The following is a 21,045-nucleotide window of genomic DNA, read 5'->3' on the forward strand; positions in this document are numbered from 1 at the left end:
TGCCTGAAAACCACCTTATCATCTAGTGAAGCAAGAAAACATGCAACCATTCCAGACTCAGAGGACAATTTGTATTGGCAAGCTGTCTTTTGCAACCAACTGTTGAGGGTAACTAAGGTGACACAAGACTAATAGATATTTGACGAGGTGTCAAGGACAAAGTCTGAGCACGGTGAGTCAAAGTAAAATCATCATTCAGTGAGGAAGGATAACAGTAAAGAGAACAACTAGACTTATACATGTATAATATAGGCTAAGTTGTGCGTGTATAGGTTAGAAGCATACTACATAAGGAAATGCTAATATACTATCTCAACACCAACTTCAAGGCATTCTCCCAACATGATGAACCTTTGTGATGGGAACAAAAGCTTAAAGCATTATGGCCTAGAAATTTTCAAAAACTACATCATTCCTATCTTGCTGCTAGAAGCATTTTCCACAGCTTCTCAATCTTCAGCAATCCTTGTGGACAGGGCCATTAACGGTTTTCCTTTTGTCCTTCATGGCACCACATGCAAATTTGCAAAAACATGTCATGCCTGTCTTGCACGAAATTGTGACACACATCCATGGGCCAGGACCTGACAAAAGCAAATTCATGGATTTAATACTTGCATCTAAATACCTGAAGAATTGTGCAATCAGATCTATGCGGAGCTTGAACTGCATTAAGAAGCCACAAGGTGTTTATTTTGAGTGTGGGGGATAGTGGCTAAGAGTACTAATAGTGTTATATATGATACAAAAAAAAAAAAAAAAATCAAATCAGCTGGAAGAATTGATAGAGATCATTGGTTTTAAATTTTATCCTAACCCAGGTTACTACTTATTTTGCTGAGCCCTGCAATTGCTGTTCAAAACCTGTCAAGGTTGGATAAGCTTCAATGAATTCTGTGTCTTTGGGCGAGTATGAACACAAAGTGTTGTGAAGCACGTAGGAGCACGTCAATTGTGAGTGCACGATATCCAGGTTTAAAGAGGTTTAAAGGTACATATGTATTTATTTAAATATCTACATATGATCTTGATTTTTTTCAAGTGCAGTTTGGTTTTGTATCCCTTTTGAGAGCTTTTGATCAGTTGTTTAAGAATCTACATCAAGGTTTACCATGGGGGATGGTGACAGTTGTGTGGACAGCTCCCTTTCACAGGGTCGAGAGAGAGAGATGATCGGTGCTTATGTAATCCTGGCATATATGCATTCCACACAGCAATTTGTGCCCTGCTCGACACCCGAGAACACCAGCCGAGCGAGCCCCACCAGGCCCCACCACCAGGATGACTCGGCCACTGGCTTCCTCAAGCGTATCATCAGCCGCACCAGCCGCGAGGCCGCCGGGCAGGGCCAGGTTCCGGGCGAGTCCATCGAACCGCCGGATGGGCATCCGGGCCGAGGCTGCCCAGGAGCTCATCGCCGAGACCACCAGCCAGCACCAGCAGCCGAGCCCGCCGCTGGTGCTCGTCAGTCTGATCGCCATCCAGTCGATCTGGTCCCCCTCGGCCGACTTGCACCACCCGCCGGCCGCCGACCAGCTGCTCGGCTTCCTCCACCAGATCATCCGCCGCTCACGAACCAACCCCAACACGCTCAAGCTGGCCCTCTTCTACATCCACCAGGCACGCAGACCACTCCGACAGCACATCTCCGCGACCACTACTAACCACTCTGCCACCAACGATCCAGTCCTCTCGGGTCGCAAGATGTTCCTGGCCGCACTGATGGTCGCCAGCAAGTATCTGCTCGACCGGAACTACTCCAACCGGGCCTGTCAGCAGTCTCCTTCTCCCTCGGTCTGCTTCCAGTACAGGCAAGGCACTGACACATCTCTATCCGACTCCCCAGGGGCCAAGATTGCCGGACTGCCGGTCGAGGAAATCAACACCAACGAGCGGGTGTTTCTGGTCCTGATCGACTACCGCAGCCACCTCGATCTGGACGAGTTCGAAGTTTGTAAGCCAAATCGACTGCGGTCTTACTAAGATCTGCCGTCCTGACTAACCTCATCAATCAATCCGCTCCGCCAGGGTCGGTTCGATTGCAGAAGCTGATGAGGGAGAAGCGGATCGGCGCAGATCGATCGGAGCCGGACCACCACCAGCCCAGCTCGACGGTCTCCTCCAGCTCACACTCCTCTCCGCAGCGGACCAGCTCCTCAAGACCCCTCAGCGCCCACCACTCGCCCCCCAAGCCCAGCAGCAACACCCCCTCGCTCAAGCTCGGCTCCCCCAGCAAGCCCCTCCTCCGCCGGCCCACCCTCGATCTCCACACGCCCATCCGCCAGCAGGCCCCGCGCTCGGATACCCGCAACGGCCCGGCAACCGCGCCTCCCCGGATCACCCAGCAGAGAACCGGCGAGGATCCGAGCAGAACCCGCCAGGGCTCATCCGACCTCACCACGCCCATCCGGCAGCAACACGCCCTCCCGCCGGCACTCGCGCAGGCCATCCCGGCCACCGCCCCGGCCCACCTCAAGCCATCCGGGCCATCAGTCTGCGAACCGGCCTCGACGCCCCTCCGTCGGAGCACCGCCCCCGCCCGCCAAAGCAGCACGCCTGCCCGCCAGAGCAGCACCCCGGCTCGGCAGACCAGCACCCCTGTCCGCCAGAGCACTGCCCAAAGCTCAGAATACTGCAGCACCCCCATCCGACAGCAACAACCACTCTCCTCTCATCCCGAGCAACCGCCATCCACCACCCACCAACTGGCTCCGTCTACCCTGAGGGCTGAACTCGCCACCACCCCAGCACGGGAACGGATGACCCCAATCCTATCCAGGCCGCCCCTCTCCAACGCCCGTCCAGATCTGAGCATCAAGCAAGCTGTCTATGGCACCCCTGCCATCTCCCACCTCGGCTCGAGCAATCCGCCCCTCGCCCTGTCCCCATCACTCCGCGCACATCGAGAGCCCTCCCTAGCAGGCACTTCGAGCTCGCTGAGGCGTAGAGAGTCAATAGCCAGCGCCAAGTCTTACGCCCCTCCAACGACCACCCTCCCCAAGAGGTCGGCCACCACGCTCGAGCACATCACTGCTGCCGACGTCATCAAAGCTGAACAGGACTTGATGGAGAAAGTGGCGCAGGAGAAAGCCCTTTTGGCCCAGGAACAGGAAGGACGTCGCCCGACTCCTTCATCATCAACCGTTTCCGCCAAGTCTTCTGATCATCAGCATCAACAGAAACGGATCGACCAGCAGCTTGGGCATGAACGCAGGATGAGAGACGAGGAGAAGAAGGAGCATCTTCGCCGATTGGTGGCCGAGCAGCAGAAGAAGAAGAAGCATCCACTCCCACCGGCACTAGAGCTCGGCCCGGAGCGCTGGGCCCGGTCGGCGTCGATCGTCTCGAGCCTCGATCGACCCCGGGATCAGGATCATCCGTCGTATCCCCGACGGGCCGAGCCCAGCCAGCTCGTTGATCGGTCCTTCGAGCGTGATGAGCATCTGGGAGAACAGGACGACTCGTCAAGCGACAGCGAGCAGAGCAGCTGCTCGGAGGACCAGCTGTCGGATGGGCTCGGGTACCAGGCTAGGACTAGTGGCGAGATCTCGCTCGTCCAGAACCGGCTCTACGGCCTCCCTGCCCGCGAAGAAGATCCGGCCATCACCGATTACCGACACCCCAGCCTGCTTCCGCCGAGAATCAAGCCCCCGCTTTCCGGGGATGCTAGATATCCCTTCTTCGATCATGGCCAGAAAGCCGGTGCTTCTGAGGATCCCCAGAGCCAGCCCGGATTCCTGCCCAAAACCTTCGAGCGGATCAGGTTCGCTAGCCATGACATCGAGCCTCGGGACAGCAGCCGCTCACTGCTGTCCGCACACGCGTCCGGCAGCCACACCCAGCCCCGATCGGCCATGATGGGTAGCATCCCCCGCGGACTGGCTACACCCAGCTCGAGCGGGATGGCCGGGTACAGCGGCTACCACCGCCCCCCGCCGACCTATCGCGGCGCCACCCCGCCCCTCGTCTCCGCCCGTCCTTTCCAGGATCCCCACCACCTCCATGCCCACCATCACCAGCACCAACAGGCCCTGTCGACCGCCACTCGGACTCCCAGCTTGCATCCCCACTCCGACCGTCGAACCGAGCCCCCCGCCTCTAGACCGCCCCCCGCACTCTACAACCGCCCGTCCCCCGCAAGACACGACGACCTGCCCTCCGGCTTCCCCAGCGCCTCCAGGCGCCCCTCCATCCTCGCTCACCCCACCCAGAGCCGCGCCTTCTCCGACCCAGACCGCCGCCCTCTCCCGCTCTCGTCCCTCCGCTCATCCGACCCCCGCTCCTCCGATTTCCGCGCCTCCGACATCCGCTCCTCCGTCGCCGCACAGCACCCCCGCCCGCCCTCCGCCGCCTCCTCCTCCGCATCCTCGTCCTCCCGCTACCACTCCTTGGACCTCCCTTACTACCCTCTCGCCCACCACCACCTCCATCCCCATCTCATGCACCCTTCTTATCACGGGCTCGGCTCGCTCGGCCATCTCGCTGCTAAACCCGTCTATTAACTCTGCCCCCCGCCCCCCACTCCTTCTTGTCTTTCTTTATCCTTCCATCCCCTCCCACTCCTATCGCTCGTTGTCTTCTCGTAATCACGTCTTCTGCTCTCTTATATCCCTTGCTTGGTCTAGTTTCCTCCGATCCACAAACACCTTTAAATATATATAAAAATATGCTGACACTGTTTTCCATTTCTTCTTGCTTGGGCTTGTGCTAGTTATGTCTGTATTTGATTATATATAAACGCGCTACATCCTTATATATATATGTATAATATTCTCTGGACTACATACACATCACATTTCATTATATACATTGTTTTTTGTTCTTTTTATTTTTGAGGTGGGTGTGTAGGAGCGCCTACAGTTGCGGACTGATTGCTTTTGTTCACAGTGTTTTTGGTGATGGTGACAGAAAATCAATCAATTCAAATGAACACAAGAAGAGAATTCTTCTTTCTTTTGGAGTTTCTTTATTTAGCTGCTTCTATTTCTTCCACTTAGTGATGCTTTTATGGTGTTCAACATTGCAATTGTTTGAATAAGAGCATACAGTAAATTTTGGCTGGGAACATGTCAATGTGCATAAGCTTAGTCATGTAAAAAATCTTATGCAGTTTTGAACACCACAAAGTATAACTACTAAATGTATATATTTATATATAGATACAAGGAAAGCCCTCGATTTTGGGGTTCCAGGGGTGTGAGAGTCACAAAGGTTTGAAAATTACAGGTTGTGACAGGTGTTATGGTCAGGAAATAGCGAGAAAGACAGAGACTGAGGTCTGGGGTTTGAAATTCTGTTGTTCTAGATCCTAAGATGGTATGTTGTGTGAGATTGTAGACCAAGGAGGGCAGCATTGAATTTGATCTCACAAAGTAATGAGAAAGATACTGTTGTAGAGACTGTAAAATGAAGATGTGTCTGGTGAGAGTCGAACTCACAACCTCAGCTATGCTGAGACACATACTAGAGTGCTGCCTTTACCAACTACAGCTAGCCCAGAAGAGCTTGCGACTTTGACCGCGAGCTCCGCAAGTTTGTGCCGCAGCGGCGAAAGTTTTGCGCAGCTGCAGAGGCCCGTGCTTGGGGAATCCCCGGGGAGCCCGCAGGTACATAGCGCCACCGATCCCCTGCCACCCACCCCCATCACCGCCGTCGCATCCACCACCATCCAGCCACCACCGCCGTTGAATCCACCACCGCCGTCGAATCCACCTCAGCCATCGAATCCACCACAGCCGTCGAATCCACCACAGCCGTCGAATCCACCACAGCCGTCGAATCCACCACAGCCGTCGAATCCACCACAGCCGTGAATCAAGGACGTTTGAAACTGTAAGTTCTTTCTCATATCATCCCATATCTCATCTTACCCTCAATGAGCACTGCAATCTGACAATATTTACCCCCCTTCAAGAACTATGTATGTCAGGTATACTGCCGCATTCAAATACATCGTCGTTTGGGCGGCCCTTGATGGACAACCCCTTGCCGATATCAATATGTCAAATGGATCCGAGGTCAGCTCCGATTCCCTCAGACGCTGGCGTAGTCTCTACGAAGCAACTCGCTCCGTTGTCAACAACTCGGAAACCTATCAAAGAAGAGGTCAACCGTTAGCCCTCAGCAAAGAAGAACGTGCATTCCTCTCGGAGTTGGTCACCAATGATCCGACCATCTATCTTCAAGAGATCCAGCAGTCATTATTCGAACAATGTAACCTCCAAATCTCCCTACAAACTATATCAAACGAGCTTCACGGACGCCTCCACCTCAGTCAAAAAACCATGAGAAAGGTAAATGCAAATCAAGACCCAACTCAACGAGCAAAGTACGTTCTCCTGATGGCCAACTTTGACCCTGAATGGCTTGTCTTCACTGGTGGGTCATCATTTTTATCCTTTTTTCTTCTCTCTGGGTGATCCCTCCCAATCCCTTACTAACACTTCTCTTTCAAAGACGAGAGCGGGGTTTGTCTGGACGCAGTGATACGCACTCGGGGCTGGGCTCCGGTGGGCGAGAGGACCTCCCGGCTGGTTGTAACCCGAGCCACCCATTGATTCAACCTCATTCCCGCCGTGGACCTTGGCGGCCTCGTTGCAGTGATGGTGCAGCCCGAAAACGTCAGGCGCATTGATTTTGAGTGTTACTTGGAGCACGTGTTGGTGAGTCAGATATTCCTTGATCCTAACCTCAGCTTCCATCCAACACTGACCATTTGATCTTTGAAGCTTCCCAATATGAACCCATACCCAGGACCCCGAAGCATCCTAGTCATGGACAACGCCCAGATACATCACAACGGCAACATCGAACAGCTCGTCAACGACCATGGCTGTCTCCTTGTGTATCTCCCGGCCTATTCCCCCAACAAGAACCCAATCGAGAAAGCCTTCAGCGTCCTGAAGGCTTCCTTACGGCGACATGGCGTGCTTGATGGAGGTGAAAATGACAGGGAGGCCATTGAGGTATTCACCCGACTTGTCTTCACACCCGAACTTATGAGAGGCCTGTTCAAAGGCTGTGGTTACACTGAATGACCGTTCGTGCTCATCTTTTCTTTTTTCGATTGAGCTCTTCTCTTGCTTTCTTTTTCAATTGTCTTCTTTCCTTCTTTTTCTTTCTTTTTCAAATGATTTCCTTTTTCTCTTTCATCTTCACCACTCTCTTTTTATTCAGTTTCAGATAAATGTCTGTTTGTTTTACTTTCTCCTTTAACTTTCTCTTTGTATTTTAATCCTCTTCTTTCAATGACTCAAGTAAATTCAAATACATAATTTCAATTCACTGGAATTGCTTTCCATACACAAGATGGAGATGAGAAGTGATTACAAAATCAATAAGTATAACTTGAGTGAAATAACAAAAAAAAAAAGAACTTATGATTACACAGTAAGCAAGTGTGAGTGAGTGAAATAACTTATAATTACAAAGTAAGCGAGTGGAGTGTGAAAATAAAAACTAAAAACCAATTGGTGATTACAAAGAGTGTGAGGATCAGAGAGAAAACAAAAAAAATGAACTTATGATTAAAAAAATAACTTATGATTACATACAATAAGTGATTCTACTTATTGGTCGGTGATTCTACTTATTGGTCGCAACCCTCATCAAGTGATGGGAGTATTTCTTCACAGAGGAAGCGATCGATTGAGCCGGGCCTTCGGGAATCCCTTTGCTTGCGAGCTCTTCTGCCTTGAACCATTTGAACATGGTCCAATGGGTGATGCCAAGGGCGCTCATCCCCTCGCGGACTTTGGGCGATTCCGGGTTGACGTAGGCGAATCGGAGGAATTCTTCAATGCTGCTGTCGTCGTGGGTAGGGGTTGATGGGGATAAGGCTCGGGTTGGATGATCTGGGGTGCCGGGGATGTTCTGCCTGGTGGCCATCGAGCTTGCAGGCGCCATGTGCATTGGGTTGAAAATCATGCCGTGGGGCATTGCGACTCCAAACGAGTTTGGGAATTGGAGGGCAGCCGCCGAAACGGGAGTTGGTGGTTGCGCTGGAACTGGAGGCGGCGGCGGCGGCGGCATGTCGTCCTTGGTCTTGAATTGAAAGCTATCCGATTTTGGGGGAACCCTGAGGGTCACTTCGCCGGGGTTGTTCCTCTGTTACATGGGATCGGAGGCAGTAATGGTCAGTATAGAGAGCTTGAATAGTTAATAGTCTCGAATAGTCTCGATAACTTACAATAGCTTTGGCCCACAGGGCGGTTCTTTTTGGGGTCATTTGGAAGAACTCGTTGGGGTTCTCAGGATTGATGAAAACCCCCGTCTCGTGACTTCCAGTGAGGTGTTGAGTGGGTTCGTGGATACAGCTGAGCTTGGTGACCAAATCGGTGAGGGTAGCCGCTGCCTGTGCACCCGCAGAGGGCCCTTCGGATGGGTCTTCCGCCGCGCTGGGACCTGTGTGCATTAATTGGAGGTGCTTATAAGCAGACTCTTTCTGAAATTTAACACAAAATGTGGTTGATGAGCCATTCCGACTTCGTTGAGATTGAGATATATCAGAAAAAATCACGTACCTGAGCCAAGATGGTTGGATCTTTGCGGACCAAGCGGCATATGATTTGACGGGATTCCGGAGTGCCCTCAGCAGTTAGGAGGAACTGCGTAAATGTTTCGGCCGAATCCAGTCGCTTCTTTTGGGCTGCTGCGAATGCGCGTCCATTCGGGATGATAGCATTCCAAACAATGCTGCCCTCGGATTCCAGTTCTCGGGCATATACTCCAAGACCCTTGTCTTCATCGTGTTCGATTAAGAGGATTGCGTCCGCCTTGAACCTTTCAAGATCGTAGTTGTGTGTGTCCCAGCTGAGTGTCAGCTTTCCAGGCTCTGATTCAGCCTTTTGGTACTGGGTGCCAACAGGTGCGGCTGAGGTTCGGCGTTTGCGGGAGTTGATCGGAGGTGGGCTGGGTCTGGGGACAAATAGGAGGAATTCGATTGAAATCGGAACCTCGGGGCGGCCAAAGGTGGAGACTTGACGATTGGAAGGAACCTGGCTGTGTTGTCGAGACTGAGTCGCAGTTGATTGAGAGGGAGAGGAGCCCGAATGGCTGGATTGGCTGGTGGCCGGGGAAGCTGCGAGTAAGCCAAAGAGGGATGGGTCCAGTTGCGACGCTCTTTGCTGACTTCTGATGAAGGCGTCACGGCGGCGGTTGCGCTCCGTGACCAGTTGAGCAGTCCCATCGAACGGCAGGGGTACGTGTCGGTCCGCAGGTGGTGTCAGTGGGTGGTGGAGCCATTCGCTGTAATCGGAGGGAGAAAGGGATCGTTCATCGTTATCCATCCTCAAGCTAGATAATTCACGGACGTTATCAGTAAGGCTTGCGTGCTCCCGATAGCATCAATGATAAACAGAAAATACTCACCTGCGTTGAATCGTTCCGATGGCCGGATGATTCATGATTCTGTCTGGCGGCTGTGGTGGATTCGATGGCTGAGGTGGATTCGACGGCGGTGGTGGATTCGACGGCGGTGGTGGCTGGATGGTGGTGGATGCGACGGCGGTGATGGGGGTGGGTGGCAGGGGATCGGTGGCGCTATGTACCTGCGGGCTCCCCGGGGATTCCCCGAGCACGGGCCTCTGCAGCTGCGCAAAACTTTTGCCGCTGCGGCACAAACTTGCGGAGCTCGCGGTCAAAGTCGCAAGCTCTTCTGGGCTAGCTGTAGCACAGCGGGCGATCGGATGTTGCACGCAGCCCGCAGCAACACCCAAGCCAAGGGGACCCCCTTTATGCGGGTGTGGCTGCGGGCTGCGTGCAACACCCGATTGCCCGCTGTGTAGGCTACAGACGCTTGTGGCTGCCAGCTGGGTGGTTGGTTGGTAGTGCTCATGGGTTGATCCAACAGCCCTCCATACTGTGGTGATACGTCATGGTAGCAGACTAACAGACAACTCAACAACTGTGATCCAAGCTAGCTGTGGAAAGTGGTAAGCAAAGCAAACCACTTCCCCAGTCCTGCACCAAGACTGAAAAAAACTGATTACATCTTATTGATGAATGTAGGTGCATTTCTTGGAAGCAAAACAATATTTATGGATAACCCCAAATTGTTGCTACAGGAGATAATATACCAAAGGTGAGTGATAAAATATATTATCTACTTATTCCCAAATAGATCCCTATCTTCTAGTCTTTGTTATAAAATGAAATACCACTGACACTATTGCTACTTATCCAAAACAAAAGAGCAGGGTATGTGCCTCAGTGCAAGGCCAGAAAACAGAAACAATAGACCAGAGAAAAAGCTGACAAGCTGTATATGTAAGCAGATCATGTTGCTACCCTTCTACATTTTTCTTTCTGAAAGGCTCAAAGGCCAAAGGGAGGAGGATAAACCATTGGCCAAGTAAAAAAGACTCATTTGCATCATGATTGGGCATTTAGTCTAACTAAGGAATCATCATTTTATCCTCTATATCACTGCAAAGCAAACTCTAAATAAAGTGTCATTTCTCTCTAGTTATCTATCAGTCAATGGCTTCACCCCTGCTCTTAGGTCCATTAGGTGTCTTGTTATCTTATAAATTTCACTTATTTATCTAACAAGTTGCAATTATTTAGATAGATGTAAAATGAAATTTAGATCTTAGTTCTTTGGAATCTTTCAGATTGCAGGATAAGTAAGCTGACCCAGCCACTCAAACTATGATTATGTGAACTGTAACATGTAAATGAAAGGAAAGATACATATGAAAGTCCCAGCTACAGCTCATAATGTTATCCCCCTTTTAATGCCCAAGCCTTGCCCTTTACTGTTTTGGAATCAATATGAAGTTTAAGTTTTTAAATCATGCAGTACTTTATCCCAGAAAAATAGCCATTCTTACTATAAAAACATATTGCACAAATGAAGTCAGACTTCCTGCTGGGACAAAAAAAGTGTACTCAGTTGATGGTCCTTAAAACTTTATTGAGAAAATGATGATGATAATGTTTCATTTTGAGCTAACAAATCTAATCAACTCATGTTTTTTTTTCAGTCATCATGACAGAGGAATGTATGGCTACATATACACAAAAGTATGGTACATTAGGATTGAAATTGTTCCTACACATCTTGAAGTGTTTTTTCCCGTACATGGATGAGTCAATTATATACAAAGAGATATTTGCCAAGCTATTTTAGAAGACAAGGGATTCAAGGACTGATGTACAAGAATGTGCGGCAGCAAAATGAATTTGAATCTAGGTTTTGAAGGCTAATTCTGATGATGGATAGTCTGGACAAATACTTTCCCATTAGGTCCCTCAGCTCCTTTCACATTCACCACACCAGGCTTTTAAGTAACATCGCAAGGTAAGTGATTTGTCTTCACCAAGGTTGTGGTAGAACTTAGAAAATAATTAACTCACCAGCTTGAGCTTGCCACATTCTTTCATCATTGCAATGATGGCCGAGTCAGAATCTTTCTTATTCCTGTCCCATGAAAATTCCAATCCGGCAGGAATCAAGGTCAGTAGCGTGAAACAATTGGATGCTGGTTTGCGTGAAGAACTTACATTTTAATTACTGATCCATCGGTGGTGGATATTATGACCTAATGGCAAGTAATTTGTCATTTTTTTTTTGCTCAATGGAATACAGGTTCTTGTACAGGGATTTTATAGAAGGGTGCTTTGACTCACAGTGCATGATCCGGAGCTTATTTGGAACCCCCTTGGTGGGGTGTGAATGAAAAACCCTGTTTGGGGATCAGACGGGATTTCATGGTAGGCTCTAATAAATCAATCAATCAAGCACAATTTCAGCGGGTGAAGGTAGGGATTGAAGTTATTTCAAATTAAATACAAGTTGACATATTTACGCAATGCAATCTTCACTTGAGGCAATATCTTGATCTCCTTTGGGCTTGAAGCAGTACGGCTTGTTGAGCTCGGCATCCGCATTCCATGCGTTCCATTGTGAACCAGGTGCGGCACGGGTCTTGATCTGTACCATGACCTCCTCATTACCTGGTAAGGCGAAGAAACCGGCCTAGAACATATTCAAGCAACGAATCAAGAAAGTTTTATCAGTCACCCAACCCATCCGTGTCCAACTTTTTTTTTTTAAAAAAAAAAAATCTGCGCACCTTGTTGGGACAATTCTTGAAATGCGTAGCAAGGCCTTGTGTTATTTGGTCCATGGTGCTGAATGTGTGTGTAAAAAACATCATCAGGCTTTAGAAACAGCCCAAATTTGTCGATTGTATTGACATGTTGAGTCTACTCTTGTTCACTCACACATCTTGGAACAACATCTTATTGAAGACGACAAGCTGATGAAAGAAGTAGACATGAATCAGTACAGTAATCGAGGTGTTCAGGTGTTGAAAATGGAGCTTAAAAGCAAGAGCAAAGACTCACGCTACAACTACCCGATATAGTCCTTACTTCGCTTTCACTCGGTGGAAGTCTGTCATGACGGTCTAGTTTGATTGTAGCGATTGCTCTACATAATTGATTAGGATGTCAGGCTGAAGGGCTTAGCACAAACATAGCGGGGATGAAAAAAGGAAGTTCAAATGAGATCAAAATGCACTTTTTACATTCATTCTGGTTCACAGTGTTTTGATAACATCCGTGCTGCACGTTGGCCGACTCGGAGCTCTTCGCCATTATCAAACTGATTACGGCAACGACGGCAAACCGTGAGGCGATCATGATAATGCTTGCTAGGAATGATGTTGACGATTTTTTAAACAGAGTCTTGTATGTATCTAGTAATGTTTGGAAAGTATTCCAGGTACTTTGCGTCGTGACTAGGAATCCAACTGATGGGATGGAGGGGCATCTGAGGCAAGAGTCTGGCTATATATGGACTGACGACTGAGGTTGAAGGTGAGCCTCTGCCACTGGGTCGGTATACAGCGCGAATTTTTGGAATGCTCAATGTTACCTCGATCGCACCAAGGCAATCACGCCAAAGCTGGAGATCAACTTCCAATTGCCGGTACGGAGAGGAGGCTTTGTTCGGTCTCACCGCCGGTAGCCGCCGGACGCACGTGTTCTTCTTCCCGGCCCTAGTCAACGACCAGCCACTCCTGCTGATCATCTCGTGTAACCTAGCAAACATGGACACATGTACACAGCGGGGGTGGGTCGCGCCCGGAACCAGCGAGGCGCAGTGGCCGGGCAACCCCAAAACGCCCCCATTCACCCGCTATGGAAACCGCCACAGGGCGCACATCGTTCGGCGACCCAAAAGCGTCCCGCCCAGACCAGCCCGTGGCAGATCTAGCTTAACAATGCGAAAAGCCTCTCGTTTCAGAGTGAGGAAGGGCAAATACCGCTACTCCAGGCACCTCTCACGGAGGAGGCTGACTTCGCGACGCGCCTCGAGGGCGCGGGTCCCTCCGCCAATGAAACGAGCCCACCAGCTGGCTGGCTGGCGTCGCGAGCGTCACATGCTCCCGCAAGACGACGCTTTCCCGGAGGATGCGCCCTGGCGTTGGAGCAGCACTCAGGCTCTCCATAATGCCAGCCGCCCCTCCGGCCTTGCCAAAATGGCCCGCCCGACGTCACCTACGTCACACAATGGTATGACTCACAGCCTCCCAGAGCACGGCCTCAATGGGGCGTCTGGCCCAGGATGGCAGGTGCGCCAGCCTCCTCTGCAGCCCAGCTATCATGGAGGCCCGCTTTAGCCCCTGCATTTTCATACAGCCTTCTAGATACACTATCTATTTTAACCAGTGGTTTACTTTTTTTTCAAACCCACCAATTTCCAGGTAGCTTAACTTACAGATTGGTGACTGACAAGCAGCGCAGCAGGGCGGCGCAGAAGATGATGATGGCTTTGCCACCTCAGTGATCTATAGCTGACGGTGTGGTAACCCTGTTCCTGTTCACACCACCACTTCTGTATCTCATAAACCCTTCATAAATACTTCATTATTACCTCATATTCAGATTCTACACCCCATTTTACCCCTAGTCACCCACTCATTTTACCTAGGATTTCCAAATGGATCAGAAGTTATTGGCATGTATAGTTTTGGCAGGTATTTTCTTCATACATATCCTTAGCATTATTACATACATCATTCATTAGTATCATAGCTACATAGGACTGCAGATTATACATAACTTCAATACTCATTTTTTCCTTCATATGAATCAGCAGTACATTCCTTCATAGCTCTTGTAGTTATTATCAAATGCTCATCTTCATTATGTACATTCTTACTTCTGCTCATCATTATTTCATCTTCTACATAGTTCCCTTTCATGTACATTCCTTGGTCATTGCACCTTCATATTTACCGCTCATCTTCAGATATTGTTACTATGTGCTCATCATGTGTTATCCCCCTGTAGTACTTCTCACACATATAAACACCCCTCTAGATGTTGTATCCCCATCATGCACTTTCTACTACATCCCCTCTGTAGCACCTTTACACATCACACTTAGATAAACCTTTCATCACCATAGAAATATATCTCCCAGCATATATCTCATTACCCATCTCAGAGTGACTCCCATTCCAAGGAGCTTCTGCTTTTCCCACATCTCACTTCTCCTCTCTCCCTCAGTAGGATTGATACACCTCAAACTCATAAAGTGTTAAAGTCATCTAAGTCAAAGAGAATCATCAGCCACACCCTTTTTCTTTTTCTTAGTGTAACCCTCTCTCCATCAGCATTAGTCAAGAGGGCAGCCTCACCAGCACCTGTAGCCTCTCCTACATTATTAGTAGTGTAGTTGACTATTTCCCCTCACAGCTCTTTCCTGATCTTTTAGGAGTTCCACAACGGTTCATCGGATCCTTGCTCAGGATACATATAGTTGCACATGGAAACCAGTTTTCATTTTTTGGGTCAGGAATATGATGGGGCATCAATTTTTTTCCAACATTTTGTCAGGGGTGTGATTTTTTGGCTGATGACACACTGAATTCAAAACTGTTTTCAAGTTTTTTGAGGTGGCCAAGGCCCAAATTATTGCTTGGGGCAGCAATGGAAAGTTACTTTACTTATAATATCTGTCAATTTTGGTAATATTCTGTGAGTTTATACACCTGGGAGAATATGTGGCACTTTCTACGGATATCAGTCATATTGTTTGAAGTATGTCCAATATCAGGATTCAGCCCTGATCTCAGTCACTGCTACTGTCTACCTCATTCTCAACTCATTAGGGGGGTTCACAATTGAAATTTACAAAACTTTGGGGCACATTTTAAGGTGTTTATGAACAGTTTTTTTAAAAAATTGATAAATTGCACTTATTGATCTGTATCACCTGCTGCTGTTCATTTTCCCAAAATGTTAAAATTTTGTTCATAAAGGCCTTAAATTTGGCACCAAAGTTTAGTAAAAATCAAATGTGAACCCCCCCCTATTACAAACAGGGCCTAAAATTATTAGTAAATCATTCTGATGGGCTGTTGAACCTTATTTCATCCTAATTATATGCCTAGTCTTCATTGTTTTCCATCAAAAATTATATTTCCAGCTAAACATCATTGCTTCAACCAAATTTTGTATCCAATATTGTTACTGCTTTGGGTTGGAGTAGTGTGGAATTTATGTGTCTTTTTTGTTTTTACTTGAAGACTCAACAGTCTAGGTGAATTCTGCCTTCAATTTGACAGATCTAGCCACCTTCTGCATGAAGTTGCATAAGGGGGTTTCAAACATGGTGCAGGTACCATTTCAGGAACCCTCAATTCAGAAAATCAGCACTACTGAAACAGAACCTGCAGACTAGAAAACAAATTTACCAAAGAAACATGCAAAACTAAATGGAAAATTCTTGTTAAAGGAACTTTGTTTTCTTGAATTGGGATCTGAATCATGCTGGAAGCCCCCTAATTTTTGGCAGATTTGGGAAGAACTGCACTGCCATACAAAAAAGATACATACCTAATTGGTGCAACAGAAAGAAACTCTTTGCACACAGAATAAAATGTGACCTGTTTTCAAGTCTGCTGTGCGCTCAAGCTAGAGAACACTTTGCACACAGAGATTTCCCCAAAAGAAGTGAACCAAGAGAAAGCTCCACTGCATGTCATAACCCAATAGAAGAAGAAATAAAAAAATAGAAATCCGCCTCCCATCCCACGCTCACCGCCTGCCTCTGCTCCCACATTGTCTTCTGCGCCTCCACTGCTCGCCATAGACAGCTGCCAAACTCCTGATCATCCATCATCACTGCCAGAATAATTGGCTGGGTTGAGTTTATCCCAGTTAAACTGGGATGAACTCAACCAATTTAAATGTGGTTCATCTCAACTGATGAAATATAAATCCAAGGTACCCCCCTTGGTTTTATATTTTATTGGATGAGATAAACCCATTTTAAATTGGTTGAGTGCATCCCAGTTAAACTGGGATGAATTCATCCCAGCCAAATATGCTGGCAGTGCATCCACGCCCCTGTCTAGTAGCCTCCGGTGTTGAGATTCCACTCGCCGCCTCTGCCCAAGCCACATCCGCTGATGTAGCCCTCTTCAGCTGCCATGGCTTCCCCCAATCACTGCGCCGCTCTAGATAGTCCGCGCTGGACTTCTTGGACTCAGCAAGCCCGCTCCGCTCCACATGCCGCAGCTCCGGTGCCTTTGACCGCACGCTCCGCGCCTAGCTTATGCGCTCCGCCTCCGTTGTTTGAAGCTCCTGCGCCGCCCCAGCTACATGCGGAGCCCACGTGCCCTGAGGCTGCAGCACTGTGCGCCAGGAAAATCTGCTGGTCACTTTGGCGCCCCACACCATAGGCAGCGTGGTGAGGGGAAAGTGCTATGAAGCTGCCCTTGTGGCAGTCTGTAAAATATTGAGTGGAACAGGATCAAAAACAATGATAGCGGGGTTGGGGGTGGATTTGTTTAGAGTTGGAGGGAATGGATACCCTCGGTGTGTGAATAGTCAAACTTAAGAGTTTATTTTGAGTAAGTTACATGTTGCAAGAAATACACAAGAAAAAGAAAGAAATAGGAAATGTACCTTAAGGAAAAAGGGACAAAGAATGCACGAGAAGACACAATAGGACAAAGTGAGGAAAGAACAAAGAACAGGGAGTCAGCTCAGAAGGTCAGGATGAAGACCTACTGGAGTGAGATGTCCTGAAACTGGAGGAAAATGGTTGGCAAGTAGTCAAATAGAAGGGATAAACAACGGCGCAATGAACAATGATGGTCAGCGTAATGTTGAGTGGAAATAAGAAAAGAAGTTGCTATTGAGAAAAACAGGAAGATCTCGATAAGATGTCAACAAGTGATGAAGTCAAACTTGGAGGAACAATAGCGGAATGATGATGATATGGTGATCACTAAGATAGGACAAATAGTAGATTTTCAGTTCCCCGAGGGAAACTCTAGAGGATGATAAACAGGTGAGTTTATATATCCAAAAGAAGAGGGTCGAGCAGAGATTTTGCAGTGAGAGGTTTTAGAGGGTCAAGCGTAAGCAATGACAACATCAGCATTGATTAGGTTGATGATGTCATTGAGAAACAAACTGGAACATAGCGGGACATGACGCTAGAGGGATTTCACTTAGATATCAACATGTTGGAGGTGTAAGAATGAGATTCAGAGGAACGGGTCCAACAAACAGCGTTGGAGAGGCGGAGGAGGGATGCAAAAGGTTCTTAACTATGAATATTGCGGATGCAGAGGTGAGGAATGCAGGAAGGGGCTCAGAAAACTTGGGCAGAACTCCAAGAGAATCAGGATCAGGATTAAAAAGTGATGGTATCCTCCTTGGATCAGAATGGAAATTGCATGGGGGACTTGTCAAAGCTCAGTGGAGCCTGAAATTGAAGTCTAAGATGAGCAGCGTGCGCCTGACCCTTGTGTACAATGCATGTCTGCCTCTATGACAACAACAAGCGTTGGAAAACAACCAAAACAACTAAAACAACAACTGTGAGACACTCCACAACCGGACTAACAATGGGAAAGTAAATCCTGACGCGGAGACAACAAAAGAGGGAAAGGAGGGGCGGAACAAATAGAAAACAATTTCAGAGAAAGGACTAGCGGAAAGAATGTGATGGGATGAGAAACCTGCACCGGTGGAGGCGGAGTCTAAACCTTAAATTTGCGGAGGCCAAGGCAGATTCTAAACATTAAAATGGTGGAGGTGGAACCATAACTATCCTGCGGCACTACTATTGGGGGGGGGGGGTTATGAGATTTTGAACAGAAAGCGTCTTGAAGATGGGTCTATCTCCGCTCCATAAATCAAATTTCACGGTGTGTACCAGTTTGATCACCACAAACTAGGCACTATCAACTGTGTTGAAGCAACGGTGGGTAGTTACGTTACGGTTATCGGTAACGTACCAATATTGTAACAGTTTTTCTCTTGTTACCGTTACCGTTAACCGTAACGGAAGGGCGTTACAATATCACACACCCAGGATGTTTGAAATTTGACATCCGTTACAATATCTGCCCGCACAGAGGGGCAGATATTGGACTGAATATGATCCAGAAGGGGCCATTTGCCCCTCTTTATCTTGTTAACCGGTGGTTAGCGCGTTACGCTACTAGTAACGCGAGTAACGCAGCAAAAAAATTAGGCCCGGGGTTACAACTGGTTGTTACTATTAGCGCTAACGCCTGAGCGCAGTAACGGCAAGCGTTACGCTACGCGGATAACGGCGGTTATCGTAGCGTATGGTAACTACCCACCGCTGGTTGGAGGAACTATTGACTGTTCCAGAGGCACTATTCACTAGTGTCAGCCAGCTGCTAGTCCAAACAGCGCAGCTAGCGGACAAAGCAGCTAGAGACAGATAGTCTCTGAGATATGTCACTAATAAGTGACGCGCCTCCCGCGCGCGTGAAGTAATACTGCGCAGCCGCAGTAAAGGATCTACAGATCAACATAAGTATAAGTAGAGGAATTCTCTGAAGCGGAGAGTTCCTCAGATTTAGATTTACCAAGCCTGCTACTTTGTAGTTTTTGACCTTACTCGAATACTGCGATTGGGGCCTTTGAATCAATCTCTTTTCCTTCTTATCTTTTCAACTTTCAACTCTTTGACTCGACCTCGCTGATAACGGGTAAGCTCGAGTCACCTCTCTCTTTCTTTCCTCACCAATCCTCCTGAGGAGCGCCTCTAGCCTCTGGTTGACAGAAGTCAACAGCCCCTCCTAAGGAGGCGTGGTTATATCCTCCCGCAGAGGCGGTCGAGTAGAGCTCCGACCTCTGAGTTGTGATTGCTAGATCCTCTTGTTTTATTCAGAGCTGCGTCACTAAAGAGACGCGCCCTGACAACTAGCATAGTTGACCCACCATTTTTAGTAGTAGGAGATATGACCAAATGCCCCGCTGACACAAAAAAATCTGTTTGTGGGTTACTGCCTTGCAGCTAACCATTTCAATAAATAGTAATTTACTTGATGCTGTGAATTTTTGGTGCACCTGCACCAAGGTTTTGGTAGTTTTCCTTAGTTTCAAAAATGGGTAGGTACAGTATGGCTATTGGTAACGTACCAATATTGTGACAATTTTTCACTCATTACCCTTAGCGTTAACCATAAGGAAAGTGTGTTACAATATCACACACCCAGGAGGTTCTTTTTTTGATATTTGTTAGAATATCTCACCAGGGGGGAATTTGTTGCACTCTCTAGGGAGTGCCAAGCCGTAATTTTTTATGCAATGGGGTCTGATGTGAGTCAAATGTCAACTTCAACTCTTTTTCACTTTCTTACAAATACAAGGGTAACTGTAGGTCAAGTTGTTTTGGAATGATCTGTAACTCAATTCCAACACATGAACATCTCTTGGCTGAAGTTTTGCGTTAGGTTCATCATGATAACAACTGTGGAATTGAGCTTCAATGCACACAAGTGTTTCCGAAAATTTACCTATCCGTATCCAAGTATATTAAAGCCTGTAAATCATAGAATGAAACTTCAAGGGTTCTGCTTATAAATAAACAAAATCACAAAAAAAAAAAAAATTCAAGGGTTCCCCCTTTGAAAAACAAGCAAAAAAAAGAGGGGGTGCCTTGCAATAGACTACAAAAAACTCAAACAACAGTTGTGTTTTAACAGAAAGTCTCCATGGAGCCTGCCACCCAACACCAGCAAGCTGGTGTATTGTGGCCCACTGCCCATCCTTGTCTAGCAAGGTTGAAAAGCAGTGGGAAGATGACCCCCAGCGGTTAAGCACAGGGGGGTCACCAAATAGACCCCTGCCAAACTGTGCAAGTGCTGCAGCGGTGTGGTAGACGGAAAAGTGAAAAATCAATTTTTTTTTCCTCATACATATATTTACTCACCCTAGGCCTCAAGATACCGCCAAGTAGACCTCATAAATGGATTCTACGGCTAATTTTACCCCTAGTCACCACTGGAAGCGTCACTGGAACCCCGCAGGATTGGAAGTTACACCCTCTTGGACCCTCATGGACACGGCCAGCCTCAGTCATTAACCTGTTACACCCCTCAAGTCACATTTCCCAGGTATACACATACTCAGACCCAGCCAAACACATACTCTTTTCCATCCCTCTTATCTCCACTGCTTATGCAGGGGACCAACCCCATTTCCTCTGTATTTGACATGTCCCCGCACCAGGGGAGATATGTTCCCACTCCCCAGAGAGTGCCAGAGCTGAATTTTATGTGAGTTTTGGTCAGATGTAAGCCTGATGTGGATTAGTAACTCATCCCTAAAGGAATTGGAAATTGGATGGGGAAATGAGTCAAAAGTCAGTCAGAATTGATTTGAGAGTCAACACAATCTTGTGTAGAATTCTTTTGTTTTCTAGGTACAACTGTAGGGAAACATATGATGAAATGATATTTCACCCAAGTCCAACTCATCAATTGCTCCTGTTTACCAATGTTGAAGGATAGCAAAGCAAAATTGCCATTCTCAAATTTAATTCCTTTGAAAAAATGGGTTTCTTGTAATTCACATTATATGCCCTCATGTAAAAAATTAAAGTAAAAGTCAACTTGTTATTATTGGGGTTAGAATTTTGGAATGTGGTAATGTTGCAGTAAAATTAGTGAAACCCATTTTCTTGGAAATGCGGGAATTAATTTGAATTTGGCTAAAAGAAATGGTGAAAAACTGTTTTAGTAGTGGGAAAGT

General features: G+C 47.7%; 3 protein-coding genes across 3 annotated transcripts; 2 read left to right on the forward strand and 1 right to left on the reverse strand.

Moving 5' to 3' along the window:
* Window positions 1-1,112: 1,112 nt before the first annotated feature.
* Window positions 1,113-4,502, forward strand: PtA15_3A140 (uncharacterized protein; the record flags this gene model as incomplete). Its single annotated transcript, XM_053167079.1, has 4 exons — window positions 1,113-1,620; window positions 1,688-1,771; window positions 1,847-1,954; window positions 2,029-4,502. 4 exons carry the CDS (start codon window positions 1,113-1,115, stop codon window positions 4,500-4,502), a joined length of 3,174 nt encoding a protein of 1,057 aa, XP_053018331.1.
* Window positions 4,503-11,204: 6,702 nt separating this feature from the next.
* On the reverse strand, window positions 11,205-12,648 carry PtA15_3A141 (uncharacterized protein; the record flags this gene model as incomplete). The annotated part of the gene is made up of 9 exons (XM_053167080.1): window positions 11,205-11,282; window positions 11,359-11,422; window positions 11,506-11,543; window positions 11,632-11,722; window positions 11,811-11,980; window positions 12,078-12,135; window positions 12,229-12,263; window positions 12,352-12,436; window positions 12,527-12,648. The coding sequence occupies 9 exons, from the start codon at window positions 12,646-12,648 to the stop codon at window positions 11,205-11,207; spliced, it is 741 nt and encodes a 246-aa protein (XP_053018332.1).
* A 698-nt stretch (window positions 12,649-13,346) lies between these two features.
* Window positions 13,347-13,631, forward strand: PtA15_3A142 (uncharacterized protein; the record flags this gene model as incomplete). The annotated part of the gene is made up of 1 exon (XM_053167081.1): window positions 13,347-13,631. The coding sequence occupies one exon, from the start codon at window positions 13,347-13,349 to the stop codon at window positions 13,629-13,631; it is 285 nt and encodes a 94-aa protein (XP_053018333.1).
* Between the last annotated feature and the right edge of the window lie 7,414 nt (window positions 13,632-21,045).

Source organism: Puccinia triticina, chromosome 3A (assembly GCF_026914185.1).
Source record: "Puccinia triticina chromosome 3A, complete sequence".
NCBI lineage: Eukaryota > Fungi > Basidiomycota > Pucciniomycetes > Pucciniales > Pucciniaceae > Puccinia > Puccinia triticina.